This window comes from Canis aureus, chromosome 28 (assembly GCF_053574225.1).
Source record: "Canis aureus isolate CA01 chromosome 28, VMU_Caureus_v.1.0, whole genome shotgun sequence".
Taxonomy (NCBI): domain Eukaryota; kingdom Metazoa; phylum Chordata; class Mammalia; order Carnivora; family Canidae; genus Canis; species Canis aureus.
In genome coordinates, this window is record NC_135638.1 from 32,109,619 (window position 1) to 32,128,297 (window position 18,679).

Genomic DNA, 18,679 nt, shown 5'->3' on the forward strand with positions numbered 1-18,679 from the left:
ATGTTTAAACACTTGCCCTGAATGATATTTTTATTTAAATATAAATTTACTGGCACATGTCTTCAAATATAAATCAAAGGACATTATTCATACTCTTTCTTCCAGGGAAAGCATTCAAATTCTTACCTTGGCAAAGACCAGGACTAGCTTTCTGTATATTAGCTGTTGTTCAAAATCAGTGTACAGTTTTTGTAGACATATTTCACTACCTTATCAATTCTTCCCAAGAGGTTGGTTAAAATGGAGAGATTCAACTTGTTGCAAAAACTCACTGCTTTTGCCTTTTCCTGGTTGCTCCTCACATGAGACTAGGACATGCACGTTGGTTACTTTATCGGAAACTTCCTAAACAGGTGGAATGAGGCTTTGCAGTTAATCTAACAGTGGCAATTTCTGCACCGATGTCCATTTCTTTCTTTTAATGAATGACACATGACAGCAAGCAATTTTTCGTGGGCCTCCATAAGATAAAATTTAGTTCTTTAATCAGAAAAGAATACCACTGTTCACACATTGTTTTTTTGTTTTTGTTTTTTCACATCAGAAATTGGAGTTGAGGATAATTATAACTGGAGCCCTAGGGACATTATAAAGGACACTTAACAATTTTAGTCACAACCATTTTCCTAAGGGGCCATCTTACAAGTTTCATTGTAGTGATAGCTGTACGATTCTTGGGGCTTGTGGTTTGGAAATATTTCCAGCCAAAACATTGAAAACTATTTTTTATGGGATGCTTAGCACAATGTTTGATCTCTTTGGCAAAAGAAATATTTATGAATAGTGTTCTTATATCATCGTGTCCCCTGGCAGTTACTTAATGTAAAACTACTTTAGGACTTCTAAAGCGTAACTTAAACTTTTATAATTTATTGCCAATGTCTTTCCAGATGGTGTCCAGAGAGATGTCTTCCCCTGCAGTCTGCTTAAAGCTGCAGGTTGGGACAGACAAAACTTGGAGATTGGATAGTCCTGGTAAAGTAAGCAAGTAGTAGGAATGTAGATCTAGTTGTGAGTTGGGAAATTCAGACTTTTAGAGTTTTTTTATCAGACCTCAAAAGGCCTGCTTCACTTTGAAATTGAAGTAGTTTCTCCTTTTTTTCTTCCTTTAATATATTGGACCTCAGGACATCTGGGTGACTCAGGGGTTGAATGTTTGCCTTCAGCTCAGGGGCGCGATCCTCAGGTCCTGGGATCAAATCCCATACAAGGTTCCCTGCTCCATGGGAGCCTGCTTCTCCCTCTGCCTGTATCTCTGCCTCTCTCTCTGTGCCTCTCATGAATAAATAAATAAAATCTTTTTAAAAAATAATAAAATAAGATATTGGATCCTCTAATGATTTGGTTTTGACTAAAGTATGAGGAAGTGATCTAACGTTTTTCCCAAACGGCCTCTTTATCATGTATTCTATTTCCCAGATGTAAGTGGCATTGGCTTCTGACCTTTTTCTTTGGTTCAGTTCCTGTAGAACCAAATTCATTTAGCCTGTGGTGGTTACCCTGGAATCCTCATTTCCTAGGCCTGGTGCCCTGGCTATGGCCTTTCTTGTTCCCAGGAACTCTGTAGGAGACCAATGCGAGCAGGTTAAGCAGAGGGGCAGGACATATTTGGGTCCTTGTTCTTCCTTCACAAAATGGCATGCTTGAGGGAAATAGGTAGAGAAAGGCCTCCCTGGATCTGCCTCTAGCTGAGTAATAAGCTCATCTGGTCCCTGCATGCTACCGTTGATCCAAGAGTAAGGCCCCTATTGGTTTACAACGGAGCTTGTCCTCTGGGGCCTGTTTGCAGCTGAATTGAGCACAGCTCCCCCTTTGAGATCACAGCAAGCCTAGTGTTGAAACAACTCTGGTAGTATACAAAGCAAATCAGCAAACTGGTCATCACATCAGCTCAGTGGGCATATCTGCAGTCTGAGAAATGTCCCGGGAAAACTGTGAGCTCTTACAAAGAAACCAAATAGTTTTTCTTTTTTTTCCCTCCTCACTGTCTATGAGTTTGTGGTGACTGGTAGTACATGAGAGGGAACATCTGTAATTTATGAGACAGTGTACATTTAGAGGAATGCATTTGGTTTGTGGTGAGGAAACTTCCTTTTTCAAGTTATACCGGGCTAGTCTTTAATATAATTCTCAGAACTATGTTGGGTTTTTTTTTTTGTTGTTTATTGTTGTTGTTCCTGGAAAAGTTGCTAAACATATTTCTAAAACAATGTATTTGTCTCTGTCAAAGTTTTAGTACCAAACCCCAAACCTTTCTTCCCTTTTAATTATTGACTATTTTAAATTATATGATCATATCATAGAAGCCCTTTCCAGTGAACTCACAACTGTAAGCATAGATTGGCAGCATAAAGGTAAATAGTTTTTGATCTCTGGTGTTTGGTCTGATCTCTTGACATTGCATAAGGTCTTAAAATTGTCACATAGTTAAAAATGTTCTCTTGTTTTCTTTCTGCCAGAGGAAGGAGAGAGTACACAAAGATCAGAACAATTCCTGTATTATAATGACTTCTGCATTCATGCCTATTCATGAGCTGTTTATAATAGAGTTAATCATAGCTTAAATTATTTATGGGTATTATGATGTAAGCATTTGATTAATAATTAAAATAAGTTGCTATTATGCTTACGTAGCTTTAAAGTGCTGGAGAGTTTTGTTAGATAATTTTGGCCAATCATTTTCACACATTGAGCCATGAACACTAAATAGGAGATTAACTTTTGAGTTAGTTCAAGTGGTTGAACTAACTGTTCCTTCATCATTCTCTGTCTGGTATTATTTCGGATATGATTAAAATTAGTCCTAGACTCCAGATGCAAAGTTGGAAAATGTTCAATAAAAGTACTTAAGATTTTTTGGAATCTACATACACACATACATACATATGTATGTATATACACATTTCTTTAAAACTGAGGGAAAATTTTTCACTTTCTGTAAAATAGGCACAGGTATTGCATCCTCTTGAATGACTATCATTCTTTTTTTTTTATTTTTTATGACTATCATTCTAAGAAAAGTGATATTAAAATATTGTTAGAGAATTTTCTTTTAATTTTCTTTTTAAGTGGAAATAGATTTTGGTATTTGAATATCTCCAGGCCAATGGTAAGGCCTAAATCCACAAACACTGGCCATGTGTTCTCAATAGCACTTGCACATTGATCCAAATTCCCTGGATTCCATAAGGGAAGCAGTGACTTTTGAGCAATAACTCTTCCCCTAAAGCTGTTTGAAATATATGACACTTAAAGAAAAATGGTATAAAAATGTCAGTACAGAACAGAACATGTTATAAAGACTGTGTTTCTGGATATAAGACAACTGAATTATTAGTCTTATAAAAGAAATGAAACAACAGTCAAGATTATGTTTTATGTTTTTTCTAGTTGAGGCAGACCAATATATTTCCCAGACAAACCCGCTGAGGTGCTAGAGGCGGGGCAGCAGGAGAGGGATTGCTCGAGAATGTGGGCAAACACAAGCCATGTGTGCTGTTGATCTTTCCATGAGGGTTCTGACATCCATTTTGGTTTATGAAGAATAACATTTTTTCATTGTAACGTTTTAAGAGATAGAACGAAGGGATTTCTGCAATTTGGGAGGTCAATATAGTGGGCATTACGATGTTTGTGTTTGGATCCTGAGTGGCATGGTCAGTGAGAGTGTGTGTTTGGACACTAAGCAAAACACTTGAACAAAATTGTTATCATGAAACCAAACAATGATTGGCTTGGTAGTATAGATGATATTTCTTCATCCAAGAAATGTCAAAGGCATCCTCTGAAAGTCCGTCAGTGTCAGTTTTATTGTGTTTTGAGTTCAGAGACATTTTAGACCTATTAGTCTTGAATGATTTCTAACTGTATTCTTCACTCTTTAGGCTTAGATTTTATCCTATGTAATTGATAAGAAAGTAGCGCCCACTTAAAAAAATGTTATTTTAGGGGCATCTGGGTGGCTCAGTCAGTTAAGCATCTGCCTTTGGCTCAGGTCATGATCCCAGAGTCCAGTCAGGGATTGGGGCTCTAGCCCCTTGTTGGGCTCTGTGCTCAGCAGAGAGTCTCTGAGTCTGTCTCCCACCCGCAACTTGTGTGCATGCTCTCTCTCTGTCTCTCTCGCTGCCTCAAACAAATAAATAAAATTCTTTAAATTTTTTTAAAGAACTTATTTTAGAGCGTCTACATGTCAGGGCTTTTTCTAAGAACTAGGCAAATATTAACTCATTTAAGCCAATTAGCACCTTTGTGAGATGTATTACCAATATTCTGAGGGATGTCATATCATGTCAACCCTGTGAAACATATTCTCATATTATCAGAAGAAACTTAGGAACAGAGATATCAAGTAACTTGCACAGTGTCTCTCAGCTGGTGAGCAGCAGTTTCAAATCTAGAAGGACTATGCTCCCTTTAGTAGAAGTATAACAGCATGTATGAATATTCAACCCAAAAGAGACCATTGTTGGAGCACCTGACAGGCTTCTGGTAAGTGGGAAATTGAGATTTTTGTTTTAAGAATAGTCAATGAAAATCCATGTTTGAATTCACTCTGAAAATTAAATTTCTAAATTACTGTTACTGTACCATGTCAGAGGTTGGCTATCACTTTAAAATTCAGTAGAGAAAAAATAAAATAAAATAAAATAAAATAAAATTCAGTAGAGAAGGTAAAGGTTTATTTTTTCTTTAAAATAAATAAACAGGAATAATGTGATGTATCTCTACATTACATGCGACATTTGATTTTATTAAAATGATCTATTCCATAGTCTAGGATCTCACCGTATGCTTTGTGAATGCACTGAATATTCATCAGAAAATGACTCAGTAAATTGCAAGTTAATATTTGAGGATGCACTGTTGTCATGGTTATAAGTTTAATTGTAAGAAAGCATTTATACATATAAAATAATGTTGTAATGATACTTTTGAGTATTTCCACTACATATTTAAAATATAGCATCCTCTCATCTATATTAAAGTATGTAGTATAAAAGCATCATGAGATGGTTCATCTTAAACTCAGATTTTCACTCCAAATAGTTTTCTTTATAGGTTTAAGATCATATTAGATTAATATCCCTTAGTTTTATTTTTTCTTCACCTCTAAATTCTTAGTGAGGCTAATATTCTAAAGGAAAGACAAAATAGCAAAACAAATTTTGGCAAACATGCCTGCTAGTAATAAAAAGGATATGAGATTGTTCAGATATGCTCCTGATACTGACTTCTCTTTAATTTTGCAATCCAGGCAAACCTGAAGTCAATGTATATAATGCTGGTGTTTAAATATAAATACAACTTCTTCCATCACCTGTATCATTTTATGACTTCAATGAGAGATCTCAACACTCAATGCCCAACAGATGTTCTTTTTTTTTTTTCCAACAGATGTTTTTTGAAGCTACTACTGGAGGCCCATATTACTTACAGAAGTTTTTAAAATTCAAAATAGATTTTCTTGATTTGTTTGATAAGACTGAGGTTGAATAGAGACACTTGTGATTTCATAAGAAAAAGTGGTATGATTAGTGGTAACTAAAAAGCAAATTGTGTTTGTTTTAAAGATATGTGTTCTATTTGTAACCTGAATGTACTACAACCTCTATAATTATTTGAGATATCCGATGTAATCCCCAGTGTTTTTGTGGATTGTTTTCATCATACTATTTTCTTAAACCCATCTACTCTTTTCTTACACATCAATTGAAGGAAACTGCATCCTAATTAGACAGGGGGAAATCTGTTTCTTTGCAAAAGGGACCAACTCTGTCTCATTGTCTTCAGTTCAATACTCCTACATGAAGGATTATTCTGTAGATTATAAATGCCATGTTGATGTTGAATGTTTAAGACGTCATCAACAACCCTTCTTTCATTCTTGAAGTCACCTAAAATTATCCTGACTCTGCTGACAATTTTATGCCATAAGCCAATAACCGATGAATGCGTATATATGTATATATACACATTCATCCTAATCTTTGTATAACCAGTTTCTAGTATGGTGCCTCTCATATAATAGACTTCCAAAAATACTTGATTATGAGTGATTGATCTTTAAAGCAAGGAATGATTTAGTACCTTTATCAGGAATAATGTGAAGATTTCCATATAGGTGAAATATTGTAAAATACAACATGCAGAATTCCACTGAACCTTTTCCATTTTGTTCTCACAGATATTTCACAGCAAAAACAAAAACAATTCAAACTGTCAAAGTGGAGGTCTTAAAGATAAAATATACTTTTCGTGCTCCAAATGCTAGGCAATGCAAATATAAAATCCAGAAGGTCAACTTGAGCTTCTTGCCAGATACACAGAGGTTTAGAACATATTCAGTTTTTTATATTAATACAAGGTATTAGGATGAAGTGAGAGCATAGGCTTTTCCTCTTTATATGACTGCTTTAAAATCTACAGGAGTGTTAAACTGGCATTAACGTTATGGTTGGCAGACACCTCAAGTAAAGATGATGTAATTCTGACTTTACTTAATTCATTAATCTGATGGTTCCTTAAGTCCTGAATCAAGGAAATAATCTATTGAGAGGATGACGAATGTAGGTGTTTCACTTTCTGACATATACTTTCTAGTATTTGGGTAGTCTTGTGTTGTTCATGAGACACTTTCACAAACATGGCTGGTAGGGAGACTAACACCTAACCTGATGTTCTGAGTCCAGGTCTAAAGCCCCTGTCAACACTGAGCTGTAGTTTTATTACATCTGCTTCTCTGATGCATCAACTCTGACTGTAGATCAACTTTAAAACTGGATAAAAGTTACAAAAAATTGTCACAAAACACAAAATTCCAAGCCCTCCTGTATTTAGCACAAGGCTTAGTGGAGTGCAGTGGTAGGAAATGCACAAGGGGATGGGTTCCTGCAAAGCAACCTCACTTGAAAAGAATCTGGGGATCAATACCAGGCTTATGAAACTGTTCATGTCAAGCATCCCCTGGATGTGTTTTATTGCTTTTATTAGTCTGACTATTTAATACAAGAACATATACTTCTTGGCTTTTAATTTTCAAAGCTTTCTTAGTATAGAAACCCCCACCACTCCACTCTGCTCTCTTCTTTGACTACATTCCACAAGAGAGGCGAACTTTCTAAATACTCATATTTCAAACAGATTCACTTTCTTTTGGGAAACTATAAAGCACTCTGTGATCCATAGAAGTGGTTTAACTCAGGAGTTCATAAAGGTATCAGTAGCCAGCAAAAATGTTCTTCTACCTGAGTGTTTGAAAACCATTGTTTGAAATCCTATTGAAATCTTTTTACAAGGGATTTAAAATAATTTATAGATTAGTTTCACCACACTGGTGTTTTCATTCGGCTGAATAATTGCTTAGCTGTTGGTCTGCTTTGGTTATCTTACTCAGTGAAGGATTTTTGCCCCTGAAATCTAGCTTCTAATGCTTAATACGTTGTTATATTGTAGATATGATCATTAACAGTTGGATTTAATCTCTATTAAAAAGTTGAAAAAGATATTGAAGTTCTAGGTCTTTTCAGCCTAATAGGCTGATAAAAATGTATATTTTCTCTAGTTTATTTAGAAGAACAAGAGATAAAACTTGGGAGTCTTTGTTACCCATTGAAAAGGAGAGCTCATTGATCAGCTCCTTAATTGCCTTTGATTCTCTGAGTGACCACATAATTGCCAAGTGAAGCCTGAGTAACACTTGTTAGCAGTTGAGCGATTAATTAACTGTTCCTCTGGTTCCTAAGTTGAAAGAGCAAACTGACTTATAATATGGATTTAAATACAGTTAAGATAGGTAAAGCATGTTTGTCCTTGCATCACCCGGTGCTTTTCTTTTCTCATTTTATTACCTGATCAAGTAATAATTAATAAATAAGTTAATTTGCTTATATCATCATTTCTATCATATAGAAAATGAGTGGATGGAATAGATTCCAAATTAGCTTAAAAGAGCTTATGACTAATTTTACGTCCTTGAATGAATGAAAACATTTTTCAAAATGTTTTTCTTTGAAATTACTATATTCCCTACATTAATGTCTCTATTATGCTTATATATACTTATGGTAACATCAATAATAGTATGTTATGTGATAAAAATACAAATTATTTTTAATATAAGATGTTAGTTAAATGTTTAAATAATGTCTCTAGGGGCAAGTCTGCAATAAGTTCCATTTTTTTTTCTTCTTTGGCCCAATTTATTCATGGTAGCATAAAAAATAAGGACCATTCCAAGAAAGTTCCTTTCTTTGCCTTCTCTTTGAGCAAAGATATATCAACTTGAAGTCAGAAGACCAAAACTTTTGCTCTCCTGTTTATAAGTTCTTTGGGGGGGGGGTGTGATTTCCCCCACTTCCTCAGTAAACCAGGAATATATCTACAGTGTTCAAATGATGAGCTTGCCTGGAACTGACTGGGGGTGTGGGCTCGGGAGGGTGACTGAAGATACAGAGGGGGCAGGGGTGATGGCTAAAGGGAGCCCAACAGGTGGGTTAGTTCATCTGCTTCCGGGCTATTGCTGCTGCTGATGGCCAAGAACAGAGTTTGCTAGTTACCCTTCAAACTATGATCTGCAAGCCTCTAAAGAGACTTACATTGGGCTGAAGGAGAAGACTCTAGAATGCAGGCTGATTTTGAGAACTCTTTGTTAATTGTGATGAGTGTCTGCAGTGGTGGGGAGTATCTGTGATTGCAGCCTCTGGGACATTGTTCACTTGACCTTTGCAGACAGGAGGGAATAGAATTCATTTACTCTGAGGAAAATAGTGATTATTTTCTGTAAAGACTTACTTCAGATTTTACCCTGAAGTTCCATTACTATAATAACAATTAATGGCAGTTCATAATTACACACTATTGAATCCATTTGTCTTCAGAGTATCATTCCAAATTGGTCTGGGTTTGTAAAATCTGTGAGACGTTGTATTGCGAAAACTCCATTAGACGTAATATTCTCTTTTTATTCATAATACAAAGATGGGAATTCTGAAGAAAACATTGTCATTAAATTACTATACTTACTTTTCTGGTAATTGAATTAACAGTTTATTATTGTATCCGGTGATGTGTTGAAATTAGTTTATAGATGGTATTTTTTTAGGCCCTTTCTTTCTTTAAAATTCTCTGAACTGTCTCTAGAGGTTTTGCTTGCAATGCATTTCTCAGTTTTGTCCTAGGTTAATCGTGGAGTTATTCAATCTAAACTAACCTGTTGTTAAAAGACTGCATTTAATTAATTTGCACAGGGAGTGCATGGTTGTTTTGTTGTTGGCAGTGAGCAGAAATAGGCAAAAGCTGGAACCTCTTTCCTTCCTCTCTGTTTTTTCCCCCATGCATACATTTCTCCTCTGGTCATGCATACATTTCTCCTCTGGCCTGGCCTCTGCCATGAGCTAGGGAATTCTTACCAGTGAGTAGCCACAAAATATGTCCTGTGCCATGTACAATTTTAAAAACATGACATTGAGGTATGGAACGATGACCCAGTTTGCTTCCACTCAGGCTTACACTATTATTTTCCAACAGGAAGATGCTGTTTGTTCCTTCAGAGCCTCAATTGCTCCCTGTTTGTAAATTATGAACCTTTGCCAATCCTGAGCTTCATTAACACCTAGGTGATTATTTAGTTTCTGAAATCGCAGCTTGCCCAATAAAACCCTCAGGATTGGAAGTGTTGATGCAGCATGGGCACCAGGAGAATTTGGTTGTCTTGAAATATATAATGAATGGCGGGGGTTTTACAAATCTTCATCTAATATTTAATTTATAAAAAGCTTCTACACTGCCATTGATTCTTAGTTGAATAGCTAACACTTTTTCTATTGTATGTATTGAATGTAAAATGGCCTGGCATATGGCTGGCTCCCCATACATACGAGATTGATGTTATTATTGTTTGCATTGTTATTGTCAGCTGGATGATTGAGTGAACTCATGCAGCATGGAGGATAAAAATCAACACAGTAGCAAGTTTTTGTAACTATTATATTTTCCTAAAACTCGGTATTCACAGACCATATGCAGAAGCCTTTCAGCCCAGATAATGACAATCGCTTTGGGGTACAAACATGGGCATGAGTTGGAATTTCCAAGCAAGGGCAGGATGCACCAACTTCACCCAGAATACACTATGACTTTGTTGGTAGTACAGCGATAGCCATGTTTTAATTCTCACTTTTTGGTAAGATCTCTCTGGAGTCAAGGGCAAAAGAAGCCCTTTAAATATTTTGGCCTCATTCCATGGTAGCCACAGGTACTTTGCCAGCACATATTTTTTTGAGTCCTATAAAAGTCAGCTTCTACTAAATCATGACTTAATCCTTTCCTAAGTTAGAAGAGTTCAGTGGTGCTTTGTTTTGTTTTGTTTTTCCTTAGGCCAGAGAGAAGTAGAATAGAGCACAAGATCCCAGGGTTTTGCTTATCTGATTTGGATGTTTTTTGAGCACTCATTGTGTCTCGCCTCACGTGGGAAAACCGATCGGGATTCATTTTAACTTGAGCGACTGTTGGAAAAACCAAAAGCTCTCTACAATTCATAGTGACCTTGCTGTATTCTGCAGACTTAACTACTATGCATCTAGACTGTGTCATTATTCAAATAGCAACCATGAGTAGGAAATAGAATCCTGGCTATTAAACATCAAACATGATTCCTTTGCATCGGAGCAGCAGAATTATTTTTGCACCAGTTATAAGCCTTGCCTATGAATTATTTAAAAAATAAAATCTTGAGCTCTGAGGCATTTTTGAAAAATCTTTTATTACCACCATCACATAAACATAGAAAGGAACAGATGTGTACTATCAAAGGTGAAACTCTTTTTCATATTTTAAAAGAAACACAGTGCATTTGCTTCTAAATATAGCTCATTTAAATAATAACAGGAAAAAATGATGTGTCTGCAGGTGATTAAGGAAGTAAAAATTAAGAAGGAGCCTCTGGTGAAAGTAGCAAAGAAAAATGTAAATAATTGAAAAGAGTATGAAACTGTGTATGAAAAGAAATTAGCCTGATTTTCACACACGAAAAAGGCTGAAAAATAGTAAAAATCCCATTACTTTATCATTTTAAGAAAATTCTGTGCAAAGGAGAATCCATTGTGTACATGGAATCCATTTTTGCTTAGAGGAGTGTTTTATGTGTGGGGTTAAAGGGATTGATGACCCAACTTTTTAAGCCATTCTGCAACTATTATTTAAAGTTAAAATGTATTTTTTTTGTTTTGTTTTAAAGATTTTATTTATTTATTCATGAGAGACACCGAGAGGCAGAGACACAGGCAGAGGGAGAAGCAGGCTCCATGCAGGGAGCCCGACGTGGGACTCATCCTGGGTCTCCTGGATCAGGCCCCGGGCTGAAGGCGGCGCTAAACCGCTGAGCCTAAACCCGGGCTGCCCTAAAATGCATTTTTGAAAGCAACACATGTCACTACCCAAATTATTCATATATAGTATTAAGGTGTTAGTTTTACATTTTATGCTTTTTTTGTGTTTGATAAGGAGTCAGTGTAAAAAAAATTTTTTTTTCTCCCCTGCAGAGGGAAGTGAGTGACAACACTCATTCCTAAAATACATACTCCAACTTCTATCCAGTCGTTATGCATGCGTGAGGAGGAAGCATGTTGTGTTTTGAAAGAGTCCTCATGTGGAATTTTAAAGCAGTTTATTATGATGCAATAGAAAGAGAAATATCGATATTTTTCCTCATCTCTTCTAGGTGAAAGGATATATACCTGGAAAAATAAGCTAATTTATTTTAAATCATAAAAAATTCTCTTAAAGAAAATTCTCTGAAACCCTGAGTATGACATGTTATAAATATCCTGTTATGATCACCAGGGTTTTAGATGCGCTGTCGCAGCCTGTGGAAGGGGAGTGGGCTCTGCAGTCAGGCATGGGCCTGTGGGAAATCGTGCCTTTGGAGGACTACACTTGTAGTGGCAAGTTACCACAGTCAACTTTCACCTCTGCCAAATGTGTGATTGGCTTAAGCTACTTATATTTTCGAATCTGTTAATTATTCACAGTTTTGGCAGAGCCGTTGCTTCACACAGTGCTGGTGGCTGTCGTCCACCTTTTTTTTTTTCCCTTTTTCTGATGAGTTCCATGAAAGGGAAATTGGAATCATTTTTTTTCCCCTTCTGAGGCTTTTAATGATCCCCCTGTAGTTTTTCTGAATTTGAAACAATTTTACAGTTTAGTTATGGAATGGGTGCTAACCTCCCAGCATAATTCTGTGGTTTTAAAATGTTACACCAAAACTGGCTCAGGGAAATGGCTATGTATGGAGGAGTTGATGGGTTCCAAAAGAGAAAAAGGAACAGAAAAAAGGAAGAGTAGATTTTGTGGTTGCGAGACATAGGGTGTAGGGGATCCCATGGGGTTCAGTGCTGCTGAAAGGGAGGAAGTATCCATTCATAAGTCTTGGTCCCTTTCTACTGTATTTGGTATCATAATTTAAATGAATTCAGGGCTGAATGCCAGCATCAATCAGTTCCACATGTTTGATCAAATTTCCATTCTTGCCTACGTAGAAGCATACTTTAGTAGAGGGATGATAGAACTACTTCAGGGATACACATCAATCCACCAGTCCTGGCTAGTGGAGGGAAGTTATAAAATTGACTCCATGCTCTATAATGAATAAAATTCCAAAAATGCGTAGATCCAAGTAAGTGATACCCCTTTAACACTACACAGTTAATCCAGAAGTACTGTCATTATTTGAAACACATTGGGAATGCCTCTTGTATACCTTTGTATGGAAAAAGAATTTATGAGCTATGTTATATATATCATAGGTTTGAAAATTAGCTTAATTATTTAGTTTACATTAGTTTACAGGGTCATTCTGTTTCCCAACAGACTACCCATTTTAGTCATGAAGGTTAGCTCTGATTTTTTTCCTCTACAGTTCATTGTGAAAATCCAAACATACAGCGAAGTTGAAAGATTTTAACACAAAGCTAGATTGTACCCTGATGCTTTGCTACGCTCACTCCAACACACAGCTGATTGACTTTTGCTAGTTCTTCCAAATTTATTTCACCCTAAAATAAAGTTTACCCATTAACAAACACACACATGGACACACACGGACACACACACATATACACACCACACACACACACACACACACACACAGGAAGGTAGCTAATTCCAAAACAGGAGTTTTGAGATAAAGATGGATCCAGTTAGATTATCATCAAGATAACATCAGTACTTTAAAAAGCAGTCATTAATATCTTAGGTTAAGTTCTGGCATATTTACTTAAAAATTAGTCATATTATTTAGAGCCACACCTCATTTATGGCTTCAGCCATATGATAACTTTACTGTAAGATTAGGTCTGGACATCTATAAAGCACATGAAAGTACTAAAGCTACATAATAAAAACTAGGTATATGGACTTGGCAATCGATAAAGATGAATTTATTTGTAAGTGTTATGTGATACTTTTGATTCCTCGTACTTCCTATTGTAATAAAGAAATGTGGAGTTCCTATAGGGAAGTATATTGTCTTGTTCTTCCCTTGTTACATTATGGATTAATATTTAAAGGTGGTGTCTGACATAAACAGAGAATATTTATCTTAAAACTGGCTTGAACATTCTTTGATTCCATAAGCTCTGAAATGTGTTTATGACGCTACTACCAAATATTCATATTTGAAGGACATTGATGTAGGTGTGAACGATAAGAAATGATATTTGGCTGACCAACTTCTAAACTTTGGCAGGTAATATTTTGGGCTTCCTAACATGTAAAAAATGCTCATAAATATCAAATTCCTATAATCCTGGATTTCTTGGGCTCCTAACCCCTTGCCATTCGCTATCAGAATCCTTTAATACTTGGACATGATTTGGATATTATTGGAAATCCCTTTGACATGTGTTCCCATATGAAGGACTCATACTATGGAGGAATGAAAAGTAGGGGGAGTTTTTCTTTCAGTAGCATTTGATCTAACAATGTGTTAAAGAATCCTATGGGCACATTGATGCAAGCAACATTTACATTAAGTGCTCGGAAGGGTTATAAATAAACAGACTAAGAAAATTTGAGAATTGTAAACATAGAAGAGACCTCAGAGAGACTATTCAGTTCAATCCCTCATTTTACACATAAGGTGATGATGGATTGCTCAGTAGGTTCAACAGTTAGTGTTGATTTCATCGACTTGCCTAGATTCACTCATGTAATAAAAAGCAGAACCAAGACAAGAACACAAGACTCTTACCTTCCACTCTTGTTTTCTGACAACACGTCAAGTATTCCTAAAATAGGGTTTTATTTTTTTTAAGATTTTATTTTTTTATTCATGAGAGACACACAGAGAGCGAGGCAGAGACACAGGCAGAGAGAGAAGCAGGCTCCCTGTGGGGAGCCTAATGCAGGACTCGATCCCAGGACACCAGGATCACACCCTGAGCTGAAGGCAGACGCTTGACCACTGAGCCAACCAGGTGTCCCTAAAATTGGGTTTTAAACTATGTTTTACAGCTAAAGATACTGGGCCATTGAAATTAAGTAACTTGTTTGAGTCTACATAGTGAGTAGGTGGCTGAGCTGGGATTTGATTCAGACTGGCTCGTTGTCGCATTCACGCTTCTAATCACAAAGTAGAATTGCATCCAGTGAGGAAGTGAGTCTGTGAAGGAATGAAGGAATGAGTATGGTAGACAAAAGGGAGCTGTGACTTATTGGAGTTTGGGAAACACATGAGGGTGATATTAAATAAAGAGTATATACTTTCAAGGAGAGAAAGGGTAAAGGGTGTTATAGGTACAAAATACACACTCCTGGAAGTGCCTGGTCAGTTTGGGAACACTGATCTCTCTAAAACGGCGGTGCATGTTGGGGAGTAGAAAGAAGCAGAATTTGGCTCAGATGATGAGGGCTGAGTGCGCTGTATTATGAAATTTGAAATCAACCAGCAATCCGGATGCCTGGGTGACTCAGCAGATGAGCATCTGCCTTCAACTCAGGTCATGATCCCGGGGTCCTAGGATCGAGACCCACATCGGGCTCTCAGGGAGCCTGCTTCTCCCTCTGCCTGTGTCTCTGCCTCTCTGTGTCTCTCATGGAAAAATATAAAATCTTTTTTTTTTAAGGAAATCAACCAGCAATCATATACAGAAAGGGAGAAAAAATAATGTACACCTAATACCTACTGGCTGCCAAATGAAAACATTTGCTTTACACACACACACACACACACACACATGCTCTGTGTCCCTCTTATGAGGCACTCCCTGCCGATGGCCAAAGGCCTCATTGCCAGCAAGTGGTTAGACCTCAGGATTGTGATTCCTTTGATGCTATAGTTTGACTCCCATTTGATTGCAAGGGGCCAATGGAAGTTTCAAAGCAAGAGTGTGGCCTGATCACATGCCTTTGGTTTTCTGGCAGTAAGAGAAGAGCCAGAGAGGATGGACCAGTGAGGGGAGAGGTCGGGATCAGGGAGCCCTGAGAGAGCAATCCCAGACCCGGATGTACCAAAAGCTTTTCCTAAGGCAGTGGCCTTGGGGCTCCAAAGACGGTTCTTACATAAAACTTCAAACTGCCTTTATACTTCATAGTCAGAGAATTCTATGTCCATGCTTTGCTAACATGGCCCTTGTGGCTTAGCAGGGGTGGATGACTGAGTCTAGAGCACTTCAGTAGTTGGCTAGGGCCTGATGTTGATCCTTACAGGAGCAAATTTTGGTCACGTTGACAGTGGTACACTCAAATGGTTTGTTTACACAACTAACGATTAGTGCCTCTCCCACAGAATATTAGCCGTCCAGTTAGGGTTTGTTGAGCTTGATGAGATGCCCATCACTGGCAGGTAGGGGTTACAGGTGTTCCTAATCTGACAGACCTCAAACTTCAGTTGCTGCTGATGGTTCAAGATGGCAGAGGACCTCCGATTCTCTAAAATAGAAGGAAACTGATGCTTAGAGGCCAGTTGTGACTAAATTATTTTTCCCCATGTAAACTTCTGCTACCTTAAAGAGCATCCAATTATAATAATTTTAGGAGTTTTTTTACTGTTTCATTTTTTTCTCAGTGGTTATAAAGCTGTGTGAGTAAATCAGAGGAAAGTGTTAATTTAATAAATAATATCTTGTTTCTCCTTTGAGAATACAAGTCTTTTTTTTTTTGCATTTGAATTGTATCTGTTAGTTTTTGCATTAGTTTTGTATTGAAACGTATTTAAATTAGTTCTCCTCTGTCCAAAACCAGAAGGTCAATACATGAAGGCTTTATGAGTTATTGCTGAGTATTTTTCTGAAGGGAAAAAAAAAACACTTTTCAGCAATTTACAGAAATGTTTTAGATTCTTTCATTTTTAGCCTAAAGGGAAAATTAGTGGGATGCCAGAATGAGGTAGTTAGGGTAATGATAAGAGAGAAATGAGGAAAAATGGACAAGGGAAGGACATTATCCTGTTAGAAGGATAATGAGAGGGAAGAAGTAATAAAGAAAAGAGAGGAGCACCCATGAAAATGAGCAAGGAAATGCATTGTACATAGGGAAATAATGAGGATATAAACAAAAATCCTATAACCTTTTCTCGATCAGCTGTATGTTTATTCTTCACTGTATAGGGAAATATGGAGCACTCCCGAATGGTAAGCCACTCAAAGCAACTGTGGTAAGAAAACAAAAGAAAGGAAAAAAGTATAACAATAGTTCTTTCGACTATATCAACAGTCTTTTAGATTCATTAGAAGACAACTTGGAAAATATTTGATAATTGTTGCTTTCAGCCATAACAGGGATGTGAACAATACACTTTCTATTCATATCAAATCCGTTTGATTAAGGTTGGTTGAGTTTGACATTCTTTGCTTAATCAAGCTTGCTCCTACTTTTTTAGATATGTCCCACTAATGAATGATTGATGTGAATTGATATAATGTAGGATTACCAGGGCACAGTTCTTGAGTGACTTCAGTGGATTTAGGGAATATTGTTTTAATTCTAAAGCAGGGACGGGAGGTCAGAGGTCATTTAGCCCAACTGTCATTTCATAAATGAAGAAAATAAAATCCTAGAGAAGCTAAGTGGCTTTGCCTTAGGCCCGAAGCTGGTTAGAAACAGCCAAAGAATTATTCACATACCCCCAGTCCAGTGAGATTTCATCACACCACGCTGCTCTGGATCTCAGAGCAATAGTGGAAAAATACATGCAGATTCAGAAAAACAAAACAAAACAAAAACTTTTTCCCTTTTTGTTACCATTTTATCAGGCAGCTTGCTATTGGCTTGAAAATGGAGCAAACCCAAGAGAAAACAAGTAAACATTTTTAAAAAGAACAAATCAAATATGCCCATGAAGAGAGAGAGGTGTGCAGTGAGGGAGAATGAGCACCAGTGTAAGAGCCAAGAGTCCAGTCTCAAGGGTCCCTGCTAATTACTAAGTTTGGCCAGATAGCAAATAGCTTCACTTTGGGGGTGAGGGGGGAGCAGGTTCTGCAGGTTCTAAGAGGCAGAGGCTGAATCTGATGAAACCAGAGGTTTCTTCCGGCTTTAAAATTCTAATGTAATATTATGGTTGCCAATGATAACCTTAACTTCTAAGGACACTGGTGGTTTATGCCTTATCAAAATGAGGGAAAATAAGTAGTGTTATCTCTCTGAAAAAGCTACTGTTGTTGTTGAGAAATGATACTATTGGCTAAAAATCTCAGATGGAATGTGAGAAAAATGTTGATAACTCCTCCTTACCAAAGGGAGGAGATAGCACCTTCAAAGAACAAATTTTTGATTGTAAAACACACAAAAAAACCTGACCTTGTTTTCATTCTTGAACTATCATCTACCTTCTTGGTCTTGCACAGACATTTATCTGGCTCACAGGGAAGTTTAAAAAATCCCACCCCAACACAGCACCAGAGTTTTGTGAAGAGAACTTAAATAATTGCCTTTCCTTAGAGCAAAATATGTTATCCATTATGCCAGAATGAAACTTAATATTTGAAAAGCTTTTGTTAAAATAAATTACCTGAATTCACCATTATAGCTTTGGTATATGTGTAAAACAGGCACACCTAAAAAATACCAGGCAATTAATATAGGATATTAATTATTGGATATTATCCAATATTAATATTGGATATTAAATCCTAATTCAGGATTTAATTGGAATCATGGTGGTCTAAGCAAATTTTCCAGTGGAGAAGTCTTTACATTGCAAAATCATAGGCCAGTATGTGCTCTCTAAACCTGTCCTAGAGCCCCCATATTTTATAATTGTCCTGAGTCGTGTTATTATGTCATGATCCTTTTTCAACATTAAGACAGAATAGTTGAATATACAAATTTGATGTGTCTTTGGGATCTGAAGGAAGAAGAAGTAGCATATTACGATAACAAAGAAGAAAATAATTTAGGGGCATCTGGGTGGCTCAGTGGTTGAACGTCTGCCTTTAGCTTAGGTCATGATCCCGGGGTCCTGGGAGCGAGTCCTACACTGGGCTCCTTGCAGGAAGCCTGGTTCTCCCTCTTCCTCTGTCTCTCTCTGTGTCTGTCATGAATAAATAAATAAAATCTAAAAAAAAGTAATTTAATGGGAACTTTTTAACAGAGAGCATAAAGAAACATTTAGAGCCAAAGAAGGGGGAGAAGCAACTTTATTTTCACTGTTTTAAGCACAGAATTATGAGTCCAGTAACACAAGCTG

The 18,679-nt window shown here is 36.9% G+C and overlaps 1 protein-coding gene across 4 annotated transcripts in view; it reads left to right on the forward strand.

Moving 5' to 3' along the window:
* Positions 1–18,679, forward strand: part of TOX (thymocyte selection associated high mobility group box) — a 299,196-nt gene that overhangs the window by 59,318 nt on the left and 221,199 nt on the right. Inside the window, exon 2 of one of the 4 annotated variants that reach the window (XM_077876859.1) lies at positions 891–980. The exons of the other annotated variants lie outside the window; for them this stretch is intronic. Within the exon in view, the coding sequence (XP_077732985.1) occupies positions 891–980 (90 nt within the window). The remainder of the gene's footprint in view (positions 1–890; positions 981–18,679) is intronic. 4 annotated transcript variants of the gene reach the window in all.